The following is a 26,963-nucleotide window of genomic DNA, read 5'->3' as shown; positions in this document are numbered from 1 at the left end:
TTCTTCTTGATGGGGGAGGAGGTTGAGAGGATCCAGAGGCGAGTGACCAAGATGATAGCAGGTCTGTGGAATGAACCTTATGAGAACAGGTTGAGGATTTGTGGGTTGCAGAAATTGGTTGATAGGCAGAGGAGGGGCGATATGATTGAGACATTCAAATTACTGAAGGGTTTCTATAAAATTAATTCAGAAGATAGATATTTTTGAGAACAGGGCTGGTTGTGGGGGGACTAGGGGACACCCATGGAAGCTGGGCAAGAGTGTGGTTAGTAAGGGTGTTACAGCTGGGTTCTTTACTTTTAGAGTGGTGAATGAGTGGAATGGGCTGCCAGAGTCTGTGGTGGGTGCTGTGACAGTGAATGAGTTTAAGGTGAGGTATGATAGATACTGTGTGAATGTCAAATAGTTGTGATGAACATGATTTGGGGTCTCCCTCGATGAGTCTAAGGACTCTCTGGAGTTGCCCTTAATAATAATAATAATATAATGAGAATTCAGGCAAATCTCTCAGACCACCACTTGATACATTTATCATCATGGACTAGCCTGAGAGATTTGCCTAAATTCTCATTATATAAGCTAGTAAGTTAATAAGTTACCACCATAGAGTCAAAAAAAAGTTCACTGTGAGGAATTATTGCCATTGAAGACAGCACTCATTAAACTATATCTTAAACTCACTCTTTCTGCACCTACCACATAGTCTCAGACAATGCATTTCTCTCTCCCATCACTCAAACTTCCTCCATTCTGTTGAAAATCTCTTTTGCATTAATCTTATACAAATTTCCTTCAATCTATCTTCATACCCTACATGCCAAAATCTTGATGCCACCTTAGTAACTTTTTTTTGAACCCGAGGGTGTTTCAGGTAATTTTATTTTGAGGCCTTTTGAAATCATTGATGGATCTATTCCAACAGAGAATGCTGATGAATTGCAGGAATTTATTAATGTACGTGTAAATAAGCACAGCTAGAAGTTTCAAGAACCTGATGCTATTAATTGCAAGCAATGTATGCCATTTCTGCCCATTTTGCCTTTTATGTGCATTGCAAGGTTGTCGGCGAAAGTCACCTTAATCTTTAAAACTAGTTGACTTTAATCACCTACTGTGCTTAAAGTCAACTAGTACAATGCACTGCACTTAATTATTTTATTTTTACTTTTATTATTTAGCTGGTAATTAGTTTACGGAATTAACAACGCATATAAAGTATATTAAGTTATGTCTGACCAACGTATTAGCCTTGCTACTTTTATTATTTAGATTTGCCTGAATTCTCATAAGTTACTAATTAAAAGTTGTCATACTATAAAAAACACACTCGGTTTTTTTTCCTATTGAATTGTTATCTGTTTTGACACCTAATGATTAGAATGGGAAAAGTATGCATTCACACAAAACTCTTATCTATCAGCACTTTGGTTTGAAAAATATTTGCATTTGTGAAAATCGTAAGGCGATCCATTATTTAATGATCTGTAGTGGTGCTTTCAACTTTGAAAGGTGCAGTTTTTATTAATAAATAACACTAGTGAACAAATTAAACTGTTTTCTTTTTAGTAAATAAATTTAATTTACAAGATGCCAATGTACTTCAAGATTTTGTTTATATTGATTCCATACACGAAAGATCGAAGGACCTATAAGCATACAGTGCCATGTGTAGGGTAAAGATGTTAAATCAAAAAAATTCCCTCACATAAGGATAGTTTTATAGACATGATTTTCATGGATTTCTTTTTTTTTTTTCTTTTTTTTTTTTAAATTTTCATGAACCCATTAGCAGTAATGCTAAAGTTTTTAATTATTGCCATATAATTGCCCTGCCATATTTTTTATTACTTTCAAGACATCTTCAAACATGGTTGGAACATGTTTGAGCACATTTGAACCTGTCTTATATGGGGAAGGGGTTATTCTAACATAAAACGTTTTCTTTACTTGGAATTGTCACATGCAATCTGACGTCTTTGAATTTGCTTGTTTCTTTAATTTATTTTGTCATTTAAAAGTTAGACCATGCAAAAGAAGTACAGCAGACTACTTTTATTGTGTGTGCATGTGTGTAACAAAAGGAATAACTAAGACACTTAGTTATTCCTTTTGTTACACTTTTGTTTTTTTTGTTACACTTAGTTATTCCTTTTGTTGCACATCCAGAGTGGGGACATTCCCTTGTCCCCACTCTGGATGTGCCACCCAGATGGGGATAAGGGGCCCTGGCACCCCCAAAGAAAAAGGGAAAAAAACTAGAAAATTTTCCAAAAATCTTTTCCTAATTAAAATTCATTTTTTTTATTTATGTTGTGCCGTGTCTTCTATTTCCAGTATTTATTGTAGATCTTGCAAAAATGGTCTGTCATTGAGTTCTGGCCCTACATCATTGTGACGTCATTGCTTGAAGAGAAACATGGAAATGGTTAAAAGGGAGTTGGAATGCATGATAACTGAGTTTGGGGTGGGGGGGGTGAATAAAGAGATCAAGAAGTTTGAGATATAGTTGGTTGATGCAAGAAGATCAAGAGTTGATGAGAATGAAAGAAAGGAGAATGACAGAGAGAGAGCAAAGGAGAGATTGCAAGTGACAAAGTAGTCAAGGGGGCATGAAAGAAATGTGACAAGTCTAGTTAGTAGCAGTTGTGCACCATGGGGGAGCAAGGGGCCCTTTCCCCCCCCCAAAAAAAAAGAAAAAGAAAAAGGAAAAAAACACTAGAAAATTTCCCCAAAATCTTTTCCTAATTAAAATTCTTTTTTTTTTATTTATGTTGTGTTGTGTCTTCTACTTCTATACTACTTATGAATTAGCAGTCACATAAGGTGGGAATACCTTATGTGACTGCCAATTCATGCTCCCCTATAGCTCTCGGGAATCACAGCTGCTGTAAATGCAAGATGAACAAAGTGCTGCTCAGGTGGACCGACCACTACTTCATTTGTCCGAGCCAGACCAGAGGAGATCACAGGTATCATGTATTGGCCATCATTGCAGATGCTCAGTCATAGGTCGTATGGCGATGCATAGTGTGTATTCTCAAATCAGACTCAACTCGCCCCTTCCCCTGAGTGCACCACTGATTGCATAGTTTTATTACATTGGGTAAAAAATGGAGGCCCAGAATTAAACATCAACTCCTCATTACTGCTGCATCTTATAATGTTAATTTGACTCAATGGATTCAAGAAACCAGCCAGTCTATAACTTTTGGGCTGCCACTGATTTGGAGAGAATCAAAGACTCAGACATCTGGTATCATATCTAAACTCAGCATCTACAAGAAGACTAATGCCTCACTCTTTAGATCTATCAGCACCTGCTCACCATCACAGTTAATTCGGGACTGATGGACAATAGTGATTAATTCATCCATTAGTATCAAATCGTTAATTCTCTATTGATTATAGTGTGAATATATGCTATAATCAGCTCCAGTAATGAAAATTTCTATTTTCAGAAATAGAAAAGAACATCCTAACTTCATATTTGGAAACAAAGAATGGAATTTGTTACTGTAGCGATGTGTATGGTCTTTTAAGAGAAATGAAATTTATGTGCTGAAAGACTGGTTCTTGTTTGTGGCCTCTTCCAAAACAGGCTTAGTTTTGATCAGAATGGTAATGAGTGGCTTTCCACATTTCTTGGCCATGCTATAAGTATGAAAAAGACAATTTAATAATGTGCTCGTGCTCAAGTTGATGGAACTAATAACATGAGAAGCAGACAGTATTAAACCTGCATTCCAGTATCTAATATATTTTTCCAAAATTTCCAAATCATCCCCCCACACACACTTTAAGGAAGCCATATTTATTGGACCCTGACTTTGGATGATTGTTAAAAGATTCAGAATTCAAAAGGAGTGTCACTGAAATAGAAGACTAATTCATTCAAAGATATCGTCAAACATTACTAGACCACAAATACTGAAAATTATAAAGAACTAGTTAATCAAATTATATCCAAGTACCACAAAACGAGGATCAAGATGTCACTGAAGATTCACTCCTTTCATTCTCAAATCAAGGTGAACAGTTTGATCAGGTCTTCATGGTAATGGAGCAACGATGGGAGATTACCATTGGTTTCTTCAGAGATGGATATGCAAAGGTTCTTACATAGAGAAGTGAAGTTCTTTTTAAATTTTTTTGTGTATTCTTAACATTTCTGTATTTTCTTGCTTATTGTAAATATATCAAAATATGCAAATACTTGAATTCTGGCTGTTTATATTCATTTTTACAAAATGCATTCAAAAAAAAAAAATTTAGAATTATTATTATTAGTAGTAGTAGTAGTATGGGACCTCCTAGGAGAAATTATTGAGGGATGCTTAGTCCAGTTTTTTTTTTGTTTTGTTTTATATATAATAAAGAATCCTATGTACCAGAAAAATCAAGTCACATTTTTAAATTCTGCTATCTACAATATATATATAATCTATCCGTTTTGATTCCCTTATTACGCTACGATAATAACAGGTTCTGTTTTGCAAGGTTACAAAAAAAAAAAAAAAAAAAAAAAAAAAATCGGTCTGTCGACCGAAATCAGCACCTGACACAAGCATGCTGCATAGAGCTTTATCACTATAGAGGTCGCTATTCATGTGAAGAAATGCGGAAGCCATTCAGTTTATTTCTTTGGTTACCAGATACCGTACTTTGCACAAGCTTCAAAAATTAATGTAATTAGCTTTCGTTTAACGCAAGACAGTTTTCGTTCTTTTCAATATGTCCTGTTAAGGAGGAGAATTTCTGATTTTTAGTGCTTCAAAGAATTGAAGCATTGATACTGATAACTGATGTGGCATGATGGATATCAGTCCCAAGGACTCCAATCCCTTTGTCTCTATGAAATAGTCTTGCATTAAAGATTAGCGAGCACTTGGCTCACCCTATTTAGAGCTGTATGGAGGAACCTGAACCGATAAGGAGAGCTGTTTTCGGGCGCTTATGTTTCCACCTGTCGTGTTCGTCATAGTTAGAAGATTCTCGAATGAGTTGATTTGGATGAACAGCTGCTTTGGCAAAATAAGCAGCAGCACTGTTATGGAGGAACGTGGGAATATCTGGAATATCGGCATCACGGTGCAAGAGAGCATTTCTGACAAACCACGGAGCGTTAAAAATCATACGGAGGCACTTGTTTTGAATAACTTGTAGCTTGTTGATGTTGGTGGGGGAAGTGTGACCCCAGGCTGGAGATCCGTAAGTTAACGATGGTCTGATAATTGTTTTATAGATCCGTAGTTTGTTTTCAGTGCTAACTTGACTTCTTCTATTGAGGAGAGAATAGAGTTGTACAATTGCAGAGTTTGCCCTTTTGCATGCATAAACTATGTGGGAGTTAAAGTTTAAACGGTTATCAAGCTGAATGCCTAGATATTTGGTAGTAGATCTCCATGGGATGGCTGTGTTAAAAAGTTTAACTTCTCCAGAGTGAGATGCTTGTCTTCTTGTGAAGAGAATGGCAGTGCTTTTATCGGCATTTACAGATATTCTCCATTTTCTGAACCAGTCCTCCAATTTTCTTGCTGCAGTTTGTAATCGCTGAGTAGCTATATTAGGCCTAAGAGATCTGCTAAGAATTGCCATATCATCCGCATAACTAGCTATAGTGGTTAGTGATGTGCTAGGAACATCAGAAACAAAGATGTTAAAAAGCAGCGGTGAGAGCAGCGAGCCTTGAGGGACACCAGCAGTGATTTTTTTCATTGAGGATCGAATTCCGCGCAACTTGACCTGGATTTTACGGTCCTGTAGAAAGGAGTTAATAATTTTGGTAAGGTAAAGAGGGATGTTGGCTGTAATTAATTTATAGATGAGACCTTTGTGCCACACCTTATCAAATGCTTTTGCAACATCTAAAAAGATAGCTCCTGTATGCTGTTTCCAGTTAAAGCCTGTAGTGATGAATTCAGTCAGTCTGTGAATTTGCTGTGTAGTGCTATGGCCGGTACGAAAACCAAATTGTTCTTTCGGAATTATGTTATTTTTATTCACCTCCTCATTAAGTCGGTTGAGAATGACTCTTTCTGCGATTTTTCCTAAGCATGATAAAAGACTGATAGGTCTATAGCTCTGTGTCATTTGAGGTGCCTTACCAGGCTTGAGAATAAGGAATATATCAGTTTGTTTCCATCTTGAGGGGAAATAATTTAATCTCAGAATTGCATTAATAATGGCTACTAGATGCATGACAGCTTTGTGTGGGAGGGCTTTAATTGTTTTGTTGGTAATTTCATCTGGACCAGGGGCTTTTTTGTTTTTAAGCTTCCTAATGATTGAATAGACCTCTTTAGGTGAGGCGGGACAGATATTATCACAGCTACAAGGTTTCCGAAGCGCAGAGCGTACACGACGGTGTATCCTCTCTATGAAGGTCAGATCAGCATGCGTATAATTAGGACGGCACTGAAGCTGGAGGGCATCAACGAAAGCTTCGGCTTTTTCATTATCTCTGTAAACAAGACCTCTTTCTCCGTGAATGGGCTGGATGTTAGAGCGATCTGTACGGAGAGCTTTAGTCAACTTCCACAGAGAATTATCTTCAGCTTTGAGAGAACAGAGTTTTCTTTCCCATTGCTGGTTTTTGTGATCTTTTAATGCGTAACGAACTTGGTTGGATGCTCTATTTAGTACTCGACGGTCTTGCGGAGATAGCGTGTTGTGATAGCGGCGTCTGAGTCTATTTTTGTTCCTGATCAGAACAAGGATTTCTTCAGGAAGTGAGTTGACTTGAGCTGGGGTGGAAATAGAACAAGCTGCGGATAAGCCAGCGCGTATTTTACATTCAAGATTGCTGACTGCCAGGTCAATTTCTTCACAGGTGGAGATAGTAGGTACTGAGTCTATGATAGTGTTCATTTTAGCCCTGAATTTTGCAAAATTAGTGTGAGATTGGTTGGGAATGAGCTCAGGCTCCCCCCCTAAACTTAAGAGTACTGGATTGTGATCTGAGCTGAGCTCGTCAACCACTTGAAGTTGAAATTGATGACAAATATTGTTAAAAATAGCAATATCCAAAACATCAGGTCTGCCGATCGCTCCATAATGTGTTGGCTCGATTGGGCCTGCAATAACAATATTTCTCTTCAAGGCAAAATTGTAGAGGATCATTCCGTTGTTGTTAAAACTCTTGCTGTTCCATAAAGGATGCTTAGAATTGAGATCTCCTGCTACAATTATTGCTTCATTTGTATCTAGTAGCTGAGAGAGATCAGAGGGGAGTAAAGGTTTGCCAGGGGGGTTGTATACAGAATAAATCTTTAAGCTGCCTGCATTGTTGGTATGAATTTCTATGCCTGTCTCCTCGAGGTTAGATGTATTAGTCTTCTTAATCTCATTATAGCGGATGTTTCTTCTTACAAAGATGGCAGTGCCTCCTCCTCTGGCATTGAGTCTGTCATTTCTAAGTAATGAATAATTTCTGAGTTTGGGATTATCGCAGGGACGTAGGTGAGTCTCGTTTATGAGGAGAATATCAATTTGTAAATGATCTGTAAGTTCCTGTAATTCCAAACTTTTGTTGTTGAGACCGTTTGCATTCCAGAATATTATCTGTATAGAATTTGATGTTGAAGCTGAATTAGTCATTAATCATGGAGAAGATGACTTGAGTATTCCTAAGGAATTTGTTGGTATCGGCCTGGCTTGGATTTGTTTTGCTGAAGGCCATTAGCATCTCCCCTAGTGAGGCAGCAAGAATTGCTGAGGAATTTTGACTGCTAGCTGCAGGGAGTGCCTCGGTGTTACGTGAGGAAACCACAGAAGCATAAGATTTATCTGGTGTAACTTTTCGTGCTTTGATTTCAGGCACATATCTCACAATATTTTTCTGCGTGGGCTGAATTAACTCCTGTCTAGGTTTTTGAAGGTTGGATGGATAGAGAGAACAGCCCTTGTAATTAGCAGGATGTGGGCCACTGCAGTTCGCACATTTAGCAGGTGTGGACTTTGGTTTGACGCAAGTGTGCGAGGGATGGTTGCCACCGCATTTCACACACTTGTAGTCTGCTCTGCATAACATTTGTGAATGCCCAAATTTTTGGCAGCGATGGCATTGACCAGCCGATGCCTTTCTTCTTAGTGGCTCGGTCTTGATGACCAAATTGCAGACTATTTTAAGATCATAAATTTCTCTCTGATCTTTACTGATCTCTACTAAGACCAGAGGCATGGGACGCTTGTCTGCTCGATACATTCGAGAAATCTTTATTGGCTCCAAGCCTTGTAATCTAAGGTCAGTAGCTATTTCTTCTGATGTTATGTTTTCTACCAATCCTCTGATCACTACCTTGAGGTTCTTTTCACTTTTGAGTTGGTAAGTATGGTATGGAAATTTATGATCATCCATAAGTCTGGTGAGCTGGCGGTAGTCCGTTGTTCCTTCAGGCTGTATACGGACTCCGTCATCTGTGTTTTTGGCTGATGAGAACTTGATGTTATTTTTCTTCATCGTCTCTGCAAGCAATGACCATTTCTCCTTAGATCGCAAGACTACTGGTGGGATCCTCTCTTTGGGCTGTGTCGGTATATTTGTCTCTGTTCTTGCGCTAGATTGTGCTGATGTGTCCATTTGAGGTACAAATTCAGGTTCTGCAGCAATAGACTCTTTCTTTCTCTTCTTTCTGCTGACTTCCTGATAATCATTGGAATCTATGTCAGTTGTTGTGACGTTGTCATGTGTATTGTGAGGAGAAATTTCGGAGGTTTGAGGGTCTTCTGTCTCGACCTCCATAACCTGATGAATTTCAACTCTTCCTGGCCATTTCGTGTGCAAAATGTTACCAATTTGCCGAAAAATAGCTAGAAGTTCTTTGAAAGAGAGATCCTCATATGGTGAATCCATAATTAAATCTAGACTTGAAGTGGGGGAAGGATCTGCCTTGTCCCTTCAACCACCAAGTGCTGCACAGGGCAGGGAACAGGAGAGGGCCTGAAAAATGTTTTTGAAGATGAAATAAAAGTCTTACCTGCTCTGATGATCGAGCACTCTGTTGACGCTGGATAATGCACTGACGAAAATTAAGCGACTGTTTATAACAGCAAGCTATTAACTACTATTACAATGAATAAACATAAAAATCGCTAAAACATATCAATTAAATTCACAATTCATCATCAATAATACCCGATACGAAACACTAACACACTCGACTGATAATTCTAAAATCAGAATTCTCAACATCGACTACTCGAGACGCCATCTTGAAAATCCACCGAATTGAAGCATTAAATCCGAAATTCGCTAATTATACCTTTATTGCTACGGTCACTGCGAATAACGTACAAATAATTGGTCTGTAAGAAAGACCAATGAAAGCTGAATGAAGAGAAACAATGTTTGGCAGCTCTCAAAAGGACACCTGCTGATATTAGGAAAGAGAAAATATTTAATTTCACTTTTGTTGATAACACAAGAAACTATAAATTAAATAGTGATAACGTGGACTAAATTTGAATCGATAAGATTTTAGCGATTCAAATTTAGATATTATGATCAAAATAACTAAGGGTAGTGTATTATGTATATCACTGCATTTTTTTTTTTTTTTTGGCATAGTTCTAATAAAGAATCCTGGCCTGTTTTGCGAATTGAAAACGAAGACTTGTTACTGTGCTCATTGAGTTCGTTCGTTCATGTGTTTGTGTGAAGGGAATAGGGGTAACTTTTAAATGGCATGCCTGCATGCTCACTTTGTGAACAAAGCAGACGCGAGTATTCAAACGACTTACGAGGGTGGTGTCGGAAACGTTCTCGGCCTCAACCACAGATGGCAACACTATCGGCACGATTATTTTTTTCTAAGTTGATAATCTGTCATAAGCATCCATGTGGAATTGCAAGTCATTCTATCAAGTAGTTTGTTTTATACAGTTGTCTGAAGTAAAAGTGTTGTCTGTATCCCTTGAAATGAATAAAACTGAGTATCGTGCAGTTATAAAATTCTTTATAAAAGAAGGTTTAACGCCAAAAGAAATTCATTCGAAGTTCATAAAAGTTTATGGGCATTCTTCTCCTTCGTTTTCGATAATTAAGAAATGGGCTGCCGAGTTTAAACGTGACCGTACCAGCTTGAAGATGATCCATGTGAAGGATGTCCAAAAAAAGTGTAACAACACCAGAAATCATTGATCAAGTGCATGATGTGGTATTGGATGACCGGCGAGTCAAAGTGCGTGAAATTGCTGAGACTACAGGCATTTCAAAAGAACGTGTAGGATATATTTTGCATGAAGAATTACAAATGAAAAAGACAGCTTTTTCATTTGTAATTCTTTATGCAAAATATATAAGGGCGCCACGCTTGTTCACAGCAGATCAAAAACGCACTTGCATGAAAATCTCTGAACAGTGCTCGGAGCGTTTTAACAAGAATGAAAGTGATTTTGTGTGTTAATTTATTACTATGGACGAGACTTGAATTCACCATTACATACCAGAATCCACACAGCAGTTAAAACAGTGAACAGAAGCCGGTTGTTCAGAGCCAAAAAAGACAACGTCGATTCCATTAGCAGGAAAAGTCATGGCATCGGTGTTTTGAGATGCTAAAGGCATTTTGTTTATTAATTATCTTGGAAAGGTTAAAACAATAACCAGGAAATATTATTCTGATCTTTTAACCAGACTAGTGAAAAAATTCGTCAGAAAAGACCCGGTTTCAGAAGAAAAAACTCATCTTTCATCAAAACAATGCACCTGCCCACGAAGGTGTTTCGGCAATGGGAAAATTAAGGGATCTGCACTATGAATTGTTGTAACATCCACCATGTTCCCCAGATTTGGCTCCCTCTGACTTCTATCTCTTCCCAAAACTCTTCCTCGCTAATCAGCGTTTTTCTTCGAATCAGGAGTAGATTGCAGCTGTAAAGGGGTATTTTGAAGATCTTACTGGGAACCACTACAGGGACGGGATAATGGCGCTGGAGCATCACTGGAATAAATTTATTAGTCTTAAGGGAGATTATGCTGAAAAATAAAAATAATTTTGAAGTTATAAATTTCAAAATTATTAGGCCGAGAACTTTTCAGACCACCCTCATATTTCTCTTAGAAATTCTAAGTCCTGCCACGTTTTCAGCATTTCTAAACTTCCTGGACAACAATGCAGTACTTTCAGCAAACCAGAGGAGGTAAAACAATTTTGTAATCAGACGTACCATTTTTCTAAACTTTTTCACAGTCAGGAGGGGGTCTCGACATTTGTCCTTCGGTTGGAGAGACCAGAGTTTGATTCCTTCCAGGACGTGATAAACCTTTATAAAAGTACAGTAAACTCCCGTTTTATAACTTAATTGATTTTGGAAAACCGTCGTTAAGTAAGCTATCGTAAATCGACTCGTAATTTCCCACATGCTCAATGTCATGAAGTGGGTTTACGTTCCTGGAAACCAAACTCTTAATAGAAACTTTTTTTGCATTCTTTAAAATGGTGGTTATCAGATTGAGGGAACCTGAAACTTGGAGTAAGTTCGGTGAATTTCATTCGGGATTCATGAAAGTTAAAAATTTCATCTTTCTCTTTTAATGTTAGTGCTTTTTGCTTCTATATGTATAACTCTGTAAAATAACTTTAAACTCACCTGACAATAAATGAAGAGAGGGGAACCCTTTGCATCTGTGAAGTCATCAGAGCACAGTGACTCAAATGCCTGAAATGTGGTGAGGGTCACCAAACCAACTCCTGCACCAAGCCCAGATCCACACCTGCCTGTTGTGCCAACTGTAGAGGACCATATCACGCTAATTACAAGGGATGCCTTTTCCATCCAAAAAACCGTGGATCAACAAGAACGAACCACGCTCCAAGCATTGACACAATAAACAACCAAGCAGGTCACCCTTCAGATCATAATACCTCACATTCAGCAGCACAGGAAGGCACTCGACCTTCATCCATGTCCAAATCATATGTGGAGGCGGTAAGAACTCAGACTCTTTCATCGCAAGAGCAAACATGCTTTAAACTCACATCAGCTCTAACCTCTTCACTTGCAACAATGCTGCACGAATTCAGCAAGCAAGCACCTCACCATCTTCCAGAAAGAGATTTTATCTAGCAACCCAATCCATATTAACAGCTCGCTATAATGTTTAAAAAATTCAGACAGAATTCCCTCATGATAACAGCATGGAATGCCAATGGCTTAACAAATAAATTTCTTGAGCTGCAAGAATTTGCAAAGAGATACAATCTGGACATAATCCTAATCAGTGAATCCCGCCTCAGACCATCAAACAACCCAAGAATAAGACGTTATATTTTATATAGGACAGACAGACTTAACTCTAGTGGTCGTGGCACAGCTATTTTTATTAAAAATTATTTGGTCCACAATGCATTGACCAGCCCCCCAAACTTTCAAAACGTTGAAGTGACAGGTGTAGAGGTGCACACAAATAATGCAGGCAAACTCAAAATCTACACAGCATACAATCCTCCCAGCATTCCGCTATTGACAGCAGACAGACTCCATCCTCGGCTACATGGATTCCATAATTATAGCAGGAGACCTCAACTCTAAAGAGATGCCTGATTGGAGTTCAGATAAATCCTATCAACTCCAAAGGCTTATTCCAACCTTATTCAACTCCACGTCACTCAACTCATCAATAGTAACTGGACCCACTGAGCCCACCTACAGCCCATCAGGAAGTTCTGATGTACTAGACATAGTTATCCTCAGGAACATCAGATATCAATACCAGTTGGAGGCATTACAAGAGATTAACTCAGATCATAATCCCATCCTGCTCAAGCTAGGACTCCAGGATCAGCTCTCTCCCCATCATTCTTTCTTAGCATGGGACAAGCTCTCTAAGGTTTTCCCAGTCCACATTGGCCCACCCACTGTCATTCGCAAAAAAGAAGACATAGACCTAGCTGTAAGCAATTTAACTAGCAAATCAGCACAGCAACAGCATCAGTCACTCAAACCACTGTCTTCCACGCATCCAACTGGATCCCAGAAGAGATAATGGACCTGATTAGGACCAAAAACAAAGCCAGAAAGCGATATCACAACACTAGAGCTCTGCAGGACAAAACAACCTTAAACAACCTGAACAGACATGTTCAAGAAGCCTCCAGATACACAGGAATTCCAAATGAGAATCCAAACTCATGGAAATCAACCCAGAAGATAACTCCATGTGGAAATTTGCAAAAGCTCTTCGCACCAAAACACAACCCCTTCCCCCTATGAAGACCAAACTTGGAATTGCACACTCAGATGAAGAAAAAGTAGAAGCCCTAATTGACAATCTGGAAAATCAATGCAGCTCATCTTATGAAAAGTTAAATATTAATCTCATTTACAAAGTTCCTCGTAAAGTTAGAAAAGCATTAAGACAGCCTAAGGATGATTCATAAATCATCACCCCCACATCTCCAACAGAAATAATCAATATTATATCCAATCTGAAGAACAAAAAGGCTCCCGGCCCCGACAGCATTACCAATAGAATAATAAAGCTACTCCCAAGGAAAGCCATAATTCTTCTAGTTAATATCGCCAATTCCATTTTAAGATTCCAGTACTTTCCCACAGATTGGAAAATTGCTGACATTATACCTCTAAAAAAGCCAAGTAATAACCCACAACTTCTCCAAAGCTACAGGCCCATCAGTCTTCTTTCCTGCCTCGGCAAAGTAACAGAAAAGGTCATCCTATCAAGACTACAATCAGCTGTGGATAAACGGAAAATAATTCCAAATGATCAATATGGGTTTCGCAAAGCTCACAACACAGTGCAACAAATTCACCGACTAACAGAACATACCACCCATGGTTTTAACTGGCACCTTCACACTGCTTCTGTATTTTTGGAGGTTGCCAAGGCCTTTGATAAGGTCTGGCATCAAGGCCTTATCTTCAAACTAATTGAAAACAATATCCCAATTAAAGTAGTGAAACTTATATACTCATACATTAGTGAAAGATACATGAGTAAAACTCAACAGAATTGTGTCATCAAGGTAATCCTGGCTGGAGTACCTCAGAGTTCTCTCCTGGCCCCAATACTTTTCACAACTTACGTATCAGACATCCCTCTTAACTCAAGAGTAACTATTACGGCCCTCTATGCAGACGACACCGCTATTCCAGCAAGGTCGCTCAGCCCTCGCCTAGCAATCACTAGACTCTAAGGAAGTATCAACGTGCTAGAAAACTGGTTCACCAACTGGAGGATTCAGGTGAATCCCCTCCAAAGCTCACCTATGCTGTTCTCAAGAAGACAGGCCTGCATTAAAGAAGACATCTTGCTCTCTGGTCAAAAGATTCCATGGCAATCAGAGACCAAATACCTTGGGGTATTGTTGGACTAGAAAATCCTTTTTAGCGAACATATCAATCTCATTGGCTCCAATACTTCCAAAGTCATGGCACAGCTCTACCCAATGATCAACCGCAAGAGCAAATTAAACTTACAAAACAAATTACTACTTTACCGTATGGTTATACGTAACCGCGCGGTTAGCCTAGTGGCTTTGCACTTCGCAACCATATGCCTGGGGAAGGAGTGTCCCAGGTTCGATTCCTGTTGTAGACGTGAGGAATTTGAGGATCTTCCTCAAGCATAGCCAAGTTAGCCGGTCTTGGGCGCGGTCAGTAGGGTTTTTTCCGCCAGTTTATCTGGCGTTTTTCATCCCGCAAACAGGCAAACCTGCCCCATGAACACATATGCCTCCACAGTCAAAAATTTATCCCCCCAAGCGGCAGACCAGGCGACGGGTCGGTTGGGAGCAGTACTAACAAGAAGTCGCATCTAAAGTAACACGCGGACCCTGCATGGGAAGCGGGAATAACGCGTAGTAGAAGAAGAAGACCGTATGGTCATACGTCGTTATTACCTACGTCTCACCAGCATGGAGTCACACTTCACGACCAAACATTTCAAAACTAGACAGAATCCAAAATAAATGCCTAAGGATGATCCTGTATGCCCCGTTGTTTATCAGAAATTCACAGATTCATCGAGAAACCGGCATTCCATACATTTCTTCCCTTCTCCGCGATCTCGCAGAAAAATTCTTCGTCAAGCCAAGTTCACATTCAATCCCACTGATCGTACAAACTGTCAATTACAATGAAACAGATTACTACAAATATAAAAGACTGAAGGCTATTCTTCTCTCAACTGATTATACCTAACACAGCTGCCCCCAGAGGGCGAGCTTAATTGCTCACAAATCTCCCTTTCTCAAATAACTCTCATCACGGACAAAGGGGGAATATGAAAAGGAGTTGTGCTTCACCCATCCTGACAGTAGCGTTAATTGAATGCAATATTTTGTGACGTAAATTAATGATGCCAAGAAATTATATTCTTGGTTTCATTCTTTATCCAAGTGTAAGCCAACAAAGTTTGCACCTGAAGTAACTTCGTGACAGGGCAACTCGTATATACAGGCTAATGACTTCACATCAATTGCCTTATTAATTAGTCTCTATATACAAGTTGCCCTGTCATGAAGTTACTTCATGCGCAAACTTTGTTGGCTGCTCACACTTGGATAAAGAATGAAACCAAGGATATAATTTCTTGGCATCTTTAAATTATAATATAACCAAGTGGAAAAACTTTCAACATCTATTTGTAACGTAAAATTCAATCATTGGATAAAAAAAAAAAATAAACCATATTATTCAGTTATTAGAAATCATTCATAGGAATTAAAACCACGCTACCGGCCAAGACGTCTATAGACGTCGAGTTTATCATGGATGCGAAGTGCATATTAAAATTTTAACACCATTGATATTACATTGAAATATGTGATGGATACGAAGCGTATGCGTATCCGTATTTGATCTATAATGGCCAGTGAGGTGGTTAAAATGTTTCATTCTCGGCTGGATGCTGTGATCTCAGTCAGCAACCTCGATAGAAAAATAAGCATTCGATTGTCTCGCTTCTGTGGTATTTCGTTATCCCTTAACTGGCACCTGGATGGAGCTTTCCCCTTAACCAGTATACTGCTGCAGGTACCGCTAGACTATTTATCCATTGGTTTCTTACCTAGTTTTAAGAAGTGTTGAGCCCCTTGACAAGGAGCCCAACTGTTGTTTCCTACAGATAGTGTATTATGTATGTTAACTGCGTGTGTTCTAACGTTCCTCAGAACTGGCAAAGCAGCCTGTTCTGAGGGAAGAAAAACCCCTCAGCCTATATGAGACCGGCTAACTCATCTTCAGTTGAGTTAGCCGGTCTTCTCGTCCTAGACGGAATTCGAACCCAGGCCTTTCCAACCAAAGGCTTTTGTCAATACCGACTGAGCTACGGAAGCTCTTTGGAAAAATTTTGCCAATCGTAAAAGCGGGAACTGTTGTATTTCAATTGAGAGCGAGCAAGATCTTATATATGCTTCCAATGTTTATTAATTTTATTTATTATTATACATTTTTTCAGCAACTCGAGTTTTTCATCCCACAAAACAGACATATCTGAACACACAGACACACAGTTAATAGTCAAAAATAAATACTGGCTTCAGGTTGTTTTGACCATAAATTTCAACCAACTCAACCTGAGATTTCTAAAGTTTCTAAACATTGTTAATGTCTTACTGAGTAATCCAAATTTCAATTTGTGTAGCTCAGTGGATGTCGCGTTTGCAACCACGGCGCTTGGCCGCACGAAGGAAGACTTGGTTTCGAGTTCTAGTCGGCGACTAGAGGAAATTTTTCTAAGCCTTTTTTCGACCGGTTCCCGAGTTAGTCGATCTCTGGGCACGGGCAAGCGGGATTTTCCTCCCGGAAACTCGGGTTTTTCGTCACGTAAACTCAAGAAAATCGACCGTAGAACCCACATTATTTTTTCAGACATTAAATATATTGTGTTAGGGTTAGGGACCACGAGATGGCGGCACATTTGAGCCGTCTCTCTTCACTGTGTACCGCTTAATTAGTGATAGCCTTGGGCCATCTATCTCTGATTGGCACCAGTGGAGAATGAACTGCCCACTCAGTCTCCAAAAGTTAGATAGGGCTAAATGGCCTCGCCTACTCCCCGTATACGGGAATAAAAAGGCGTTAGCTGATTTTTTTTTTCGAATTTGAAATACACATGGGAAAATTGGTTTAATTCTCACTCTCTCTCTCTCTCTCGCACACACAGACGCACCATGCCACGTTTCTAGCATTCAGATCTTAATTCCGAATGCAAGTACTTCTAAAAAGTGAAATAGAAAGACACGAATTTCTGTGTGTGTGTGTGTGTGTGAGCGCGCGCGCGCATGTGTGCTCGTGTTACTGACCTATTTGGTTTAACAACACGAGATTGGAACTTGTCTGCCGTATTTTTCACCCTTAAGTCTACAGTTCGCTGGTTAAAATGGACTCAACTACGTTGGTGACGAAGAGTGGAAATCGATTGTCTTACTGACTTTCACCAGTTAACAATAAAAGAGTCGCCTAATCCCTTTGTGAAATGAAGCGGTGATAGAGGATTTTTTTATTTAAAACTTATTTAAGAATAAGCTTTAATATTAGCCATTGTAATGATTTATCGTTAAAAAGGCTATCGCCAGTAATTCACCTTAATCGAGGTTTCCTAAAGTTGTAAAATTAATATACTGGTTTCCGTAAAGTAATACTGTTATACAACGGTCTAACGGGTTAAGGTTCGAGGTGTCGTAAAAATGTGGAGCTATATTATGATAGAAACACAGGTTTTGTCTCACTACCGAGATGATTATTAGACACGTATAACCTGATTAATTAATTCAACAAGTTTGTACTCTATATTTCCTTACCAGAATTGAAGATGCTGGTTTAGAAATGAACATTTTCACAAGCCTACAAATCTTTACAAATATTCATTACATCTGGAGAGTAAATGAATCAAGTGTACATAGGAACATCAGAATTTGCGAACGTCCAACAGACAGAGTTCAATTTGTGGCTCATATTCTTTCTCTTTAAGATGTTGTATTTTAAAGGTACTCTCTCTCTCTCTCTCTCTCTGTGTGTGTGTGTGTGTGTGTGTGTGTGTGTGTGTGTGTGTGTGTGTGTGTGTGTGTGTGTGTGTGTGTGTGTGTGTGTGTGTGTGTGTGTGTGTGTGTGTGTGTGTGTGTGTGTGTGTGTGTGTGTGTGTGCGCGCGCGCGTTTTAAGGTGCTGTATTTCTTGCAAATTATACCACTGTAAATCCGTTTCACTTCATGTACTGATTTGAAGTACTAAGTTTGGAGGATCCCCCCCCCCCTAAGCACTAGCACAACGCCTAGGAGTGGCAAGTTTGGTTGGAGGCAAAAACCAGAAAACTGAAAAATTCTATCTCATCTTTTCTTTACATGTTTTCTTGGATTTAGGAAGTGGCAAAATAGTGCTTGCTTACAAGCGCCATAAATTAGACTCAAACAACAGTCCTGCTCCAAAAATTCGTATTATGAACTTCTTGTGGATATTCACTGAGTACTTGTCCAATGTCTTCATCGTACTTATCAAAATATGCCATTTTGACTTATTATTAGGCTTAATGGAATGATTACAGCACAGTAAATAATTAAACACAAGTTTAATCGTCCTATATTTCGTTCAGTCACTGAGACATCGTCAGGGATACACTATTAAAATTTAAAAAAATGCATAAAACAAGTGAAAAAAAATTAGACTGAAAGAATAAAGTCTTATGAGAGCTTGTGGGAGACCTAAGGATTAAACTTTCCGAAATCTTAGGAAGTATGCCATTTTGAACTTGATAATGTCAAGTTCAGAACTCCTTTCCTTATATATATATATATATATATATATATATATATATATATATATATATAAATTACTTAATTATTAATCTATTTAAAGTGTATTATTATTAATCGCTTAATAATCAAGTTGTCAAATTATGTTTTAATTATTTATCACAAGAAAGAAAGAAAATGCAATATTTTCCTGTTGGTTGAGATTTGACTGTTGAAATTTCTAATACCTTTTCGAGGAATGTATCTCAGTCGAACCTCTTGTACTTATCGCTAGCAAACCTGCTTCATTATTTCCTGATATGTAACTGCTCTTTGCAAATTGCAGTCGACTATCTCAAAGAACAATTAGAATGACTCAATCCTAATGAAGCAACAGGAGGTAAATTCCCTCAACAGTCCTCCGTTATTATACTCATTACACGTGTGCGTATAACCTAATTCCCCATTTCACGGATTGGTGCAGTGCTTTCGCGATGACACAACAAGGTAGAAGAGTGTAATGGGAAATATAAACGACGCAGAATTGACGAATTGTCTGCATCGGTAACAAATCACCTGCGCTTTAAAAAAAAAAAAAAAGAAAGAAAGAAAAAAATAAAGAAAGAAAAATAACTTACGCAATAAAATATTTTTAAAAAATACCATAGTTTGCCTACATATTTTCTCCATTTTCTGACTGCTTGACTTGTATATTATGACGAACACGCTAATGTCTGAAGTTCAAGTTCCGCACTTTACGTTTTTTAATAGTTCCACGAAGTGTTTTCATAAGCCAACAAAGTTTAGATTTACAGGACATGTCGCCATAAATACACATTTCATGAGTAATGCGGAAATGTCAAACTGGTGATTGCAAAAGTAGAACAATGCGAATAAATTCATGTAGTTGGTATCGTTGCCATATATTTAGAGACAAAAGGAGGGGGAATAAACCGTAATTTACAGAGAAACCAAGTTCTGGGATTTAATCACTAGCTATATTTGATGTGTATTGTCTACGTTTGTAGCTGAAAGGAAAGTAGGCCAAACGATCAGACTAGTATAAAACATAGTAATTGAAACGTGAAATGAAGCAGCAGTGAAATCATTGAATATAATGTAGTTAATTTGATCGAATTTAAACACAATGGATGGATGTTAGAGTTGGGAAAGGTACAATGTTCAAGCAAGTTTTTCCTAAATTGGTTTCCCGTGTTCGCTATTAAAAAAAAAAAAATGGTTCCAAGAACTTCAGACGAATTTACAAACTTTTGCAAGCAAATTTACCATAACCGAATAACGACATACAAAAATACAGGGAATTATAACCACAAATGTTTTTTTTTTTTAAAAAAAAAAAAAAAAGAAGAAGAATAGAATACAAAAATTAAACAAAAAATACAAAATAATAAAATAAAAAATAATAATAAAATAAAATTTATGAAATAAAAGAAATTCTTAGATCACTCACCGTACTAATGTATTATAGGTTCATAAAAACCTTTCGTAGGTGAAACCACATTAAAAAAAAAACACGCTAAAAAAAACTTTTCATTAATCACTAAAAAACCTTTCGTTTTGTTTTGAAGTGTTATGTCATACTGGTATTATTATTATTATTGGATATTAATAATAACATGCGCTTTACGAATTCCACTAACCTGATATAATTTTAATGCAACTATTAACTTAATTGCTTCTTTATTAACAATATGAAAATGAACCAACTTTGTTAAGTTGGTTCATTTTCATATTGTTAATAAAGAATTTCAATGAATTTCATGAAGAATAAATACAATTCTTAATTATAATATCTTCATACATGAACTTTTCGCTAGGTAGGAAAATATATCGTACTTGACAATAAATTATATTCTTGTTTTCATCCATATTTTCCGAAGTCTAAACAAACAACAATTTGTGCGTGAAGCATGTTCGCGACTAAGCTACTTGCTGGTCTGGTTGGGCGAGTGGTCAACGAATCCACTCTCCAGCCAAGAGGCTGGGGTAGGGGGGGGGGGTCGAATCCCGCCAGGGATATGAATGTTTGTGATTGTCCTACTAACTCTGTGTGGAAAGGACATCTGTGACCATACTACTTCTAGCAGAAGGCTTCACTCCCAAAACCCTATTATGGTATGGCAGTGACCATACGGCGTTCAGCGGCGTCACACGAATAACTAATTAACCAGAGTATTTGTATATATCGCTTCTCAGGCATGCATACTGCTATGCATTATAATAAGAGTTAAATTTTAATGGAAAGTAATCAAAACTGCATTATATTTTTATTATTATTCATTTATTTATTTTAATGCTGGCGTGTTCCTTCTGGGATTTCTCTTTGTACTACTTTACATTCCCGTAATGAAATTTAGTTTCATTACATTCTACATGCAACAGATTTATTTTTATTTATTCATTTTTATCGTTTGAATTTATGATAGAGAGTAAATGCAATATATGTTTAAAACAGTATATTGAAAAATATAAAAGATACTTACGTTTGATATAAGTGTTTTTTTATGAAAGATTTGGGTAAAATAATTGGAATATAATAGATGAACCAATCTACTTACCGTTTTGGGTCTGTTTGAAATTATTTGGGTTGCTTTCTTCTTTTCAACAATGCAGTTCACATGAGCTTTCTTGTTCTTATTCATCAGCTCCTGTGTTGATAAAAACATTTGATTTTATTGGGTCCATAAATTTGATCTTATTATTAATCGGATATTTGCTCATTTACAGGAGTAAATGAAAAAGCGTCAATTAAAATAACATCATTCCCACCAACGAAAGGTTGTAAATCTATTACACAATTACAAAATTTGGCCTTAGTCACAACAAGCTATCAACGAATCCTTTAAGGCGTTGAGATTTTTTTGTGGATTCGTCTCAGAACTTTTAGAGAATGGTAGCGAAGCTTCTTGGTGAGGCAGCATTTTAAAACAGTGTATCAGTGGTTAAATTCTAAACGAATAGGTTCCGGGGCCCTATACAAAATAACCAATTGTATTTACCTTTGGTTGCTATCCAGGGAAGCTCCAAACCTCCCCGTCCCTTTCATCACGCGTTCGTATTCAGGCGACTGTTGATATTGACTATATACACATTCAAAACTGTAAACAGTTGTTGAATAATAACACAATAAGTTAGGCATAATTACCATAAAGGAAGAAAACTCACAAAACAGAAAAATGTTCCTACAAAATAACCCTTTGAACACGACCGACTGGTCGAGTGTCCAGCAAGTCAGCAAATCTTTCCTTTCGTTCAGCGTATTTGCAATTGATGGGAATTTTGTGTTTCTGTGGATTCGTTACAGACCTCTTTCTCTTCAGAAACTACACATCACAAACTGTCATTACAAACTCGTTTTGTATTATCACTGTCATCCGAACTATTTTTCCGTTTAACGAAGGTACCAATGTACTTATCCATAGTTGAAATACCGTATTTACTCGCATATAACTCGCATCCCTCATTTTACTTTTCGAAAAAAGAAATTAAAAAGTTTCGCATATACCTCGCACATGAAAAAAGCTTAAACACGTTCACGTCGGGGCGATATTAACTTGCTTCCGTGGTAAACAACACGCCCTCTCCAATAGCCACTATACTACAGAGGCAAGAAAAACAAGTACTTTTATTATGTCAGTGAATAAAGTAAGCACTCTGTGTAATATATTTCCCAACAAATAATGCAATTAGAAACAACTTGGATAAAAATCACGTCCCGTCCTACAGAAATATACTGTATAGACTCAAGCAAAACCATATGCTGCACGGCAAACACAGTATCTAACTAAAAACTATTGTTATTAATTAGATGTGTGTGAGTTGACTGACCACAAAGCAGCGATAAAATTCAACCTAAAGTGTTAAAATTCGTAAACGTGTTAAAACTAAGAAATATATATATATATATGTATAGTGAATGTTGTTATGACAGTTTCACATATGGAATTCGGTTGAAGAGAGTTAGCATTTCAACGCAATTTCAAGAGTAAGCATTTCATTTTGTTAATACCGCACCAATCATATGCACGTCTTAATAACCCGGCATTGGTGTCTGTTTCGCGTTAGGCTTAATTACCGTAAAGGGAGAAAAAGTCACAAAACAGAAAAATGTTCCGGGGTCCAAGCCCTGTGCATAAAAACGTTCCGGGGACGAGCCCCGGAGGGCCCGGCTGAATTTAACCACTGCAGTGTATTAATTTTGACAATTAATTCAGAAGTCTAATAACATCATAATAACAACACAGGTTTTTCAAAATAATAATTTTCTATTTGCATGATTACAATAAACAAAGCACAAAATGAAAACATGACAAATTTATATAATTATCTTTGCGTACATCCAGCTTTGTAGCAACCATTATAATTTATAAAGGAATTACATCGAAATCATATTATACATTCAATAAAACGATGACACCACACGGAGAGAAAATAAAATCAATAATTGGAGTTCATTATATTGTTTGTTTTTGAGTAGTACTCGCACCAATAAAAAATATTTTATACTTATATTAAAAATAATGGCGTTTCATTTAGAGTTTTAATAAATTTTCGATAAAGCAAGTATAAACTATTTTTATTTCTTCACAAGTATCTAAGTACTTTTATATAATAAATAAACCCTCTACCGCCTTTTTTTTTTAATTTATATTTTTTGTTTATGATTCTTAGAACCCTTCCTCGAAATCGCAGGGAATAGGGAGAACTGTTTAGTCGTAGCTGAAATCGGCTAAAGATGAAGACCGATAGCAGAACTCACGACTACCAATGATTTTAAAGACATTGACAGGTGCAGTTAAACAATCAGTCTCCACAAGATGTGAAGTGGATTTGACGATAGCCCTCGAGATCGATTACCTAAAGATCGGTCACAAAGGGTTGCGATAATCGCCTCTCATGGTGCAAAGAAGCAGGAAATCGAATATTGGATAGATAGTGCAAAGAAGGAACTATATTGAGGTAGTAACGGAGACTTCGTGCTATAAAGTCGTAACAAATATATATATATATATATATATATATATATATACAGTATATTTGTTATATATATATACAGTAAAACCATAGCAGGAAATGTAAAAAAACATTTTAAAAAGGCTAAAAGATGACTTACTGCTAGTTTGTGAGTCTACATACTAGAGTACAAAATTTAATAACTGAAAATAAATGAATTTACAATGTTTAAAATTCTATTTAAAAAAATCTTTAATTGCTGATTGTTTTTGCTTTTCGTTTTTTTTTTTGACTTAGCGCCAGATTGCTTTGCATTGAGTTCAATGCTTAACCTATTTTTTTACTATCGTATTCAAAGTGGACACGGAGAGTCCAAGATCTTATGCTAAATGCACAGGTGTTCTGGCATGCCAATTTACACGTCGTAGAATTGCCATCTTTTCTTCTACCGAAATACATTTTCTGTCTTTTTTCTCCATGTTACTAACATGGATAATCCGCCACCGCAACTTGAAAGCAACTTTCACACGCTAAATTACGTTGCAGAAATTCTGCAATATCAATTCGTACTGTGATTGAAAAATCACGGTATCGGTATCGCTCATTACTGCTGCATGCGCGCAGCAGTAATGTAGTGATGGCGAAAACGAAACTACAGCCGAAAGCAACGCCACCTGAGAACAGAAATGCGCAGATTTCCGCTAAAATCGATTCGAAAATCGGTATTGGCACCAAGAAAAAAAAAACGCAAATCACAGGATATAACGTCCACATCAAGTTGTTAATGGCGGGAAAACAATACATCGTAAGAATAGGCCTTAAGACGGGACCAACAAAAATGAGGTAAATGGCAGGTAAACGTAAATTGCGGAAACGTAAAAACGGGGTTTTACTGCATATATATATTTGTTATGCAAGTAATGAAGCTTTTTGGAGATTTCGTATGTAACTTAGATTTTGGAAATGTACTGTTAGTACAGTTACGATAATAATGCTTGTATTTTTTCCAGACAGTTGAATGCTTATGATTCCTAAATAATATTCCGTTGTTCTGCAAACCCGCTGACGTGGAAGATTTTCGTTCCGCAAATTGCAAATCGGCCAGAGAGCACACGCAATTAAGAGATATAAATACAATGGCTTCATACCCTTAGTTGTTTTGCTGTTATTCCAAATAACTCAATTCATCGAGAAAAAAAAAATAGATCAGTTGATTTAAATCCAATCCATGGAAAACCAATCCAATTTATCCAATCCATGGACGAGGCTGATTTCTATTTATAGCCTAAGCTTGATTCACTGTTCAGAACATATGCATGATTCGTAATAAGGTTATAATAGGAATATAAGATATATTTAAACACACACACACACACACACACACACACACACACACACACACACACACACACACACACACACACACACACACACACACACACACACACACACACACACACACACACACACACACATTTGTAAAAGGACATTATAAATAAACTTACCGCTGTACTTTCGTCAAGTTGTAATTTAAGAGGCAGTGTCCCTGTCTTTTCGGCCGGATTACTAGCCATTGCCATCATGGGATCATTACTATCATCTCTTCTTTTGAATTCAGATGTGGACGGAAGCTGAAAAAGTATTTAAACAGTTTAAAAGTTCCAAAAACATGTCAGAATGTACGCAAGAAAACTGTGTGTGTGTGTGTATATATATATATATATATATATATATATATATATATATATATATATATATATATATATATATATATATATATATATATATATATATATATATATATATATATATATATAAACTTCAGACTAAAAAAATAGAAACGCTACTTAGCTAACAGTTTTGTTTCGTTTTTTTTACGCATACATGAGACGTATGTACTGCACAGCAATGATAAGATCATAATTATCAAAATTATGGGATCTGGTTGTTGTGTTTAGTGAAAAGAAATCTGAAAAATTGACTAAAAAGTGTTTGCTTTTATCTCAATCACTATCACAATATTTGTCGGTTCTGTAAGCGTTGGAACTTTCTTTACATATTTCATCCTGGAGTGCACAAAATTATAACAATCTCGAAATAAGATGGACTGGAGTAGATTTGTTTCAGACAAACAGTAGAAACTGTAAGTGTCAAAGCTGCCCAAGCAGGTGATATTCTTGCGGGTGACAGGCGGCTCTGGGAGTAATCACTTCTGTCCTTGCTCCAAACTTTTCATTTCTGTATAATATTCCTTTGTATTATTATTATTATTGTTCCGGGAAACTCCAAGGAGTCGACAGACTCATCGAGGGAGGCCCTAACATCATGTCTGGAACAACTATTCAACATTTACACAGTATCTATCATATCTTGCCTTGAACTCATTCACGGTCGTAGCACCCACAACAGACTCTGGAAGCTTATTCCACTCATTCACCACTCTCCAAGTAAAAAACCTAGCTCTAACACCCTTGTCAACCACGCTCTTGCCCAGCTTCCATGCATGGCCCCTAGTCCTCCCACCACCAGTCATATTTTCAAAAATATCTTCTGGATCAATCTTATAAAAACCCTTCAGTAATTTGAATGTCTCAATCATATCACCCCTCCTTCGCCTATCGTCCAATTTCTGCAACCCACAAATCCTCAACCTATTCTCATAAGGTTCATTCCACAGACCTGCTATCATCTTGGTCACTCGTCTCTGGACCCTCTCCACTTCCTCCCCATCACGAAGAAACCCTGGTATCCATAACTGGGCACAGAAGTCCAGATGGGGTCTTATCAAGGCTCGATACAGAGGAACAACAACTTGCTTCTCTCTGCATGTTAAAGTATTTTTCATAAGCCAAGTGATTTGGTGAGCTGTTTTAATTACTTTTGCAATGTGCCCCCTAAACTTCAACTCCCTATCCACCAGCACTCCCAAATCCCTGGCCTCATCAATCTCCTGGAGTACGGTTCCACCTATGCGATATACTGCTGCTATTCTTTTCACCCCAAAGTGCATAACCTTACACTTTGCCACATTAAACTGACATCCATTTTTCCTAGCTCAGTCCTCCAAACTATCCAAATCATCCTGTAAAACTTTGACATCCTGTGCACTCATAATTGCTCTACCCAACTTTGCATCATCAGCAAACAAGTGAACACTTCCTCTCAAATCCTTTCCAATATCATTGATGAACAAATTGAAAAGCAGTGGTCCAAGAACAGAGCCCTGCGGAACTCCACTAGTCACAAGACGTCTTTTTGACTCCACTCCTGAATAAACCACTCTCTGGTATCTCTCCTTC

The 26,963-nt window shown here is 37.5% G+C and overlaps 1 protein-coding gene across 2 annotated transcripts in view; it reads right to left on the bottom strand.

Annotated features, from left to right (window-relative positions):
• LOC150103186 (uncharacterized) overlaps positions 1-26,963 on the bottom strand; it is a 50,035-nt gene that overhangs the window by 9,197 nt on the left and 13,875 nt on the right. For both annotated transcript variants that reach the window (XM_090397770.1, XM_090397771.1), the window contains 2 exons: positions 25,170-25,295; positions 21,270-21,359 (listed from right to left, as the gene is read on the bottom strand). In XM_090397770.1, coding sequence (XP_090253896.1) covers positions 21,270-21,359; positions 25,170-25,295 — 216 coding nt within the window. The remainder of the gene's footprint in view (positions 1-21,269; positions 21,360-25,169; positions 25,296-26,963) is intronic.

This window comes from Typopeltis vanoorti, chromosome 9 (assembly GCF_054136105.1).
Source record: "Typopeltis vanoorti isolate ZY-2024b chromosome 9, IOZ_Tvanoo_1.0, whole genome shotgun sequence".
Classification (NCBI taxonomy): domain Eukaryota; kingdom Metazoa; phylum Arthropoda; class Arachnida; order Uropygi; family Thelyphonidae; genus Typopeltis; species Typopeltis vanoorti.
Note: the sequence above shows the minus strand (reverse complement) of the source record. Positions and strands in the feature narration are given on the sequence as shown.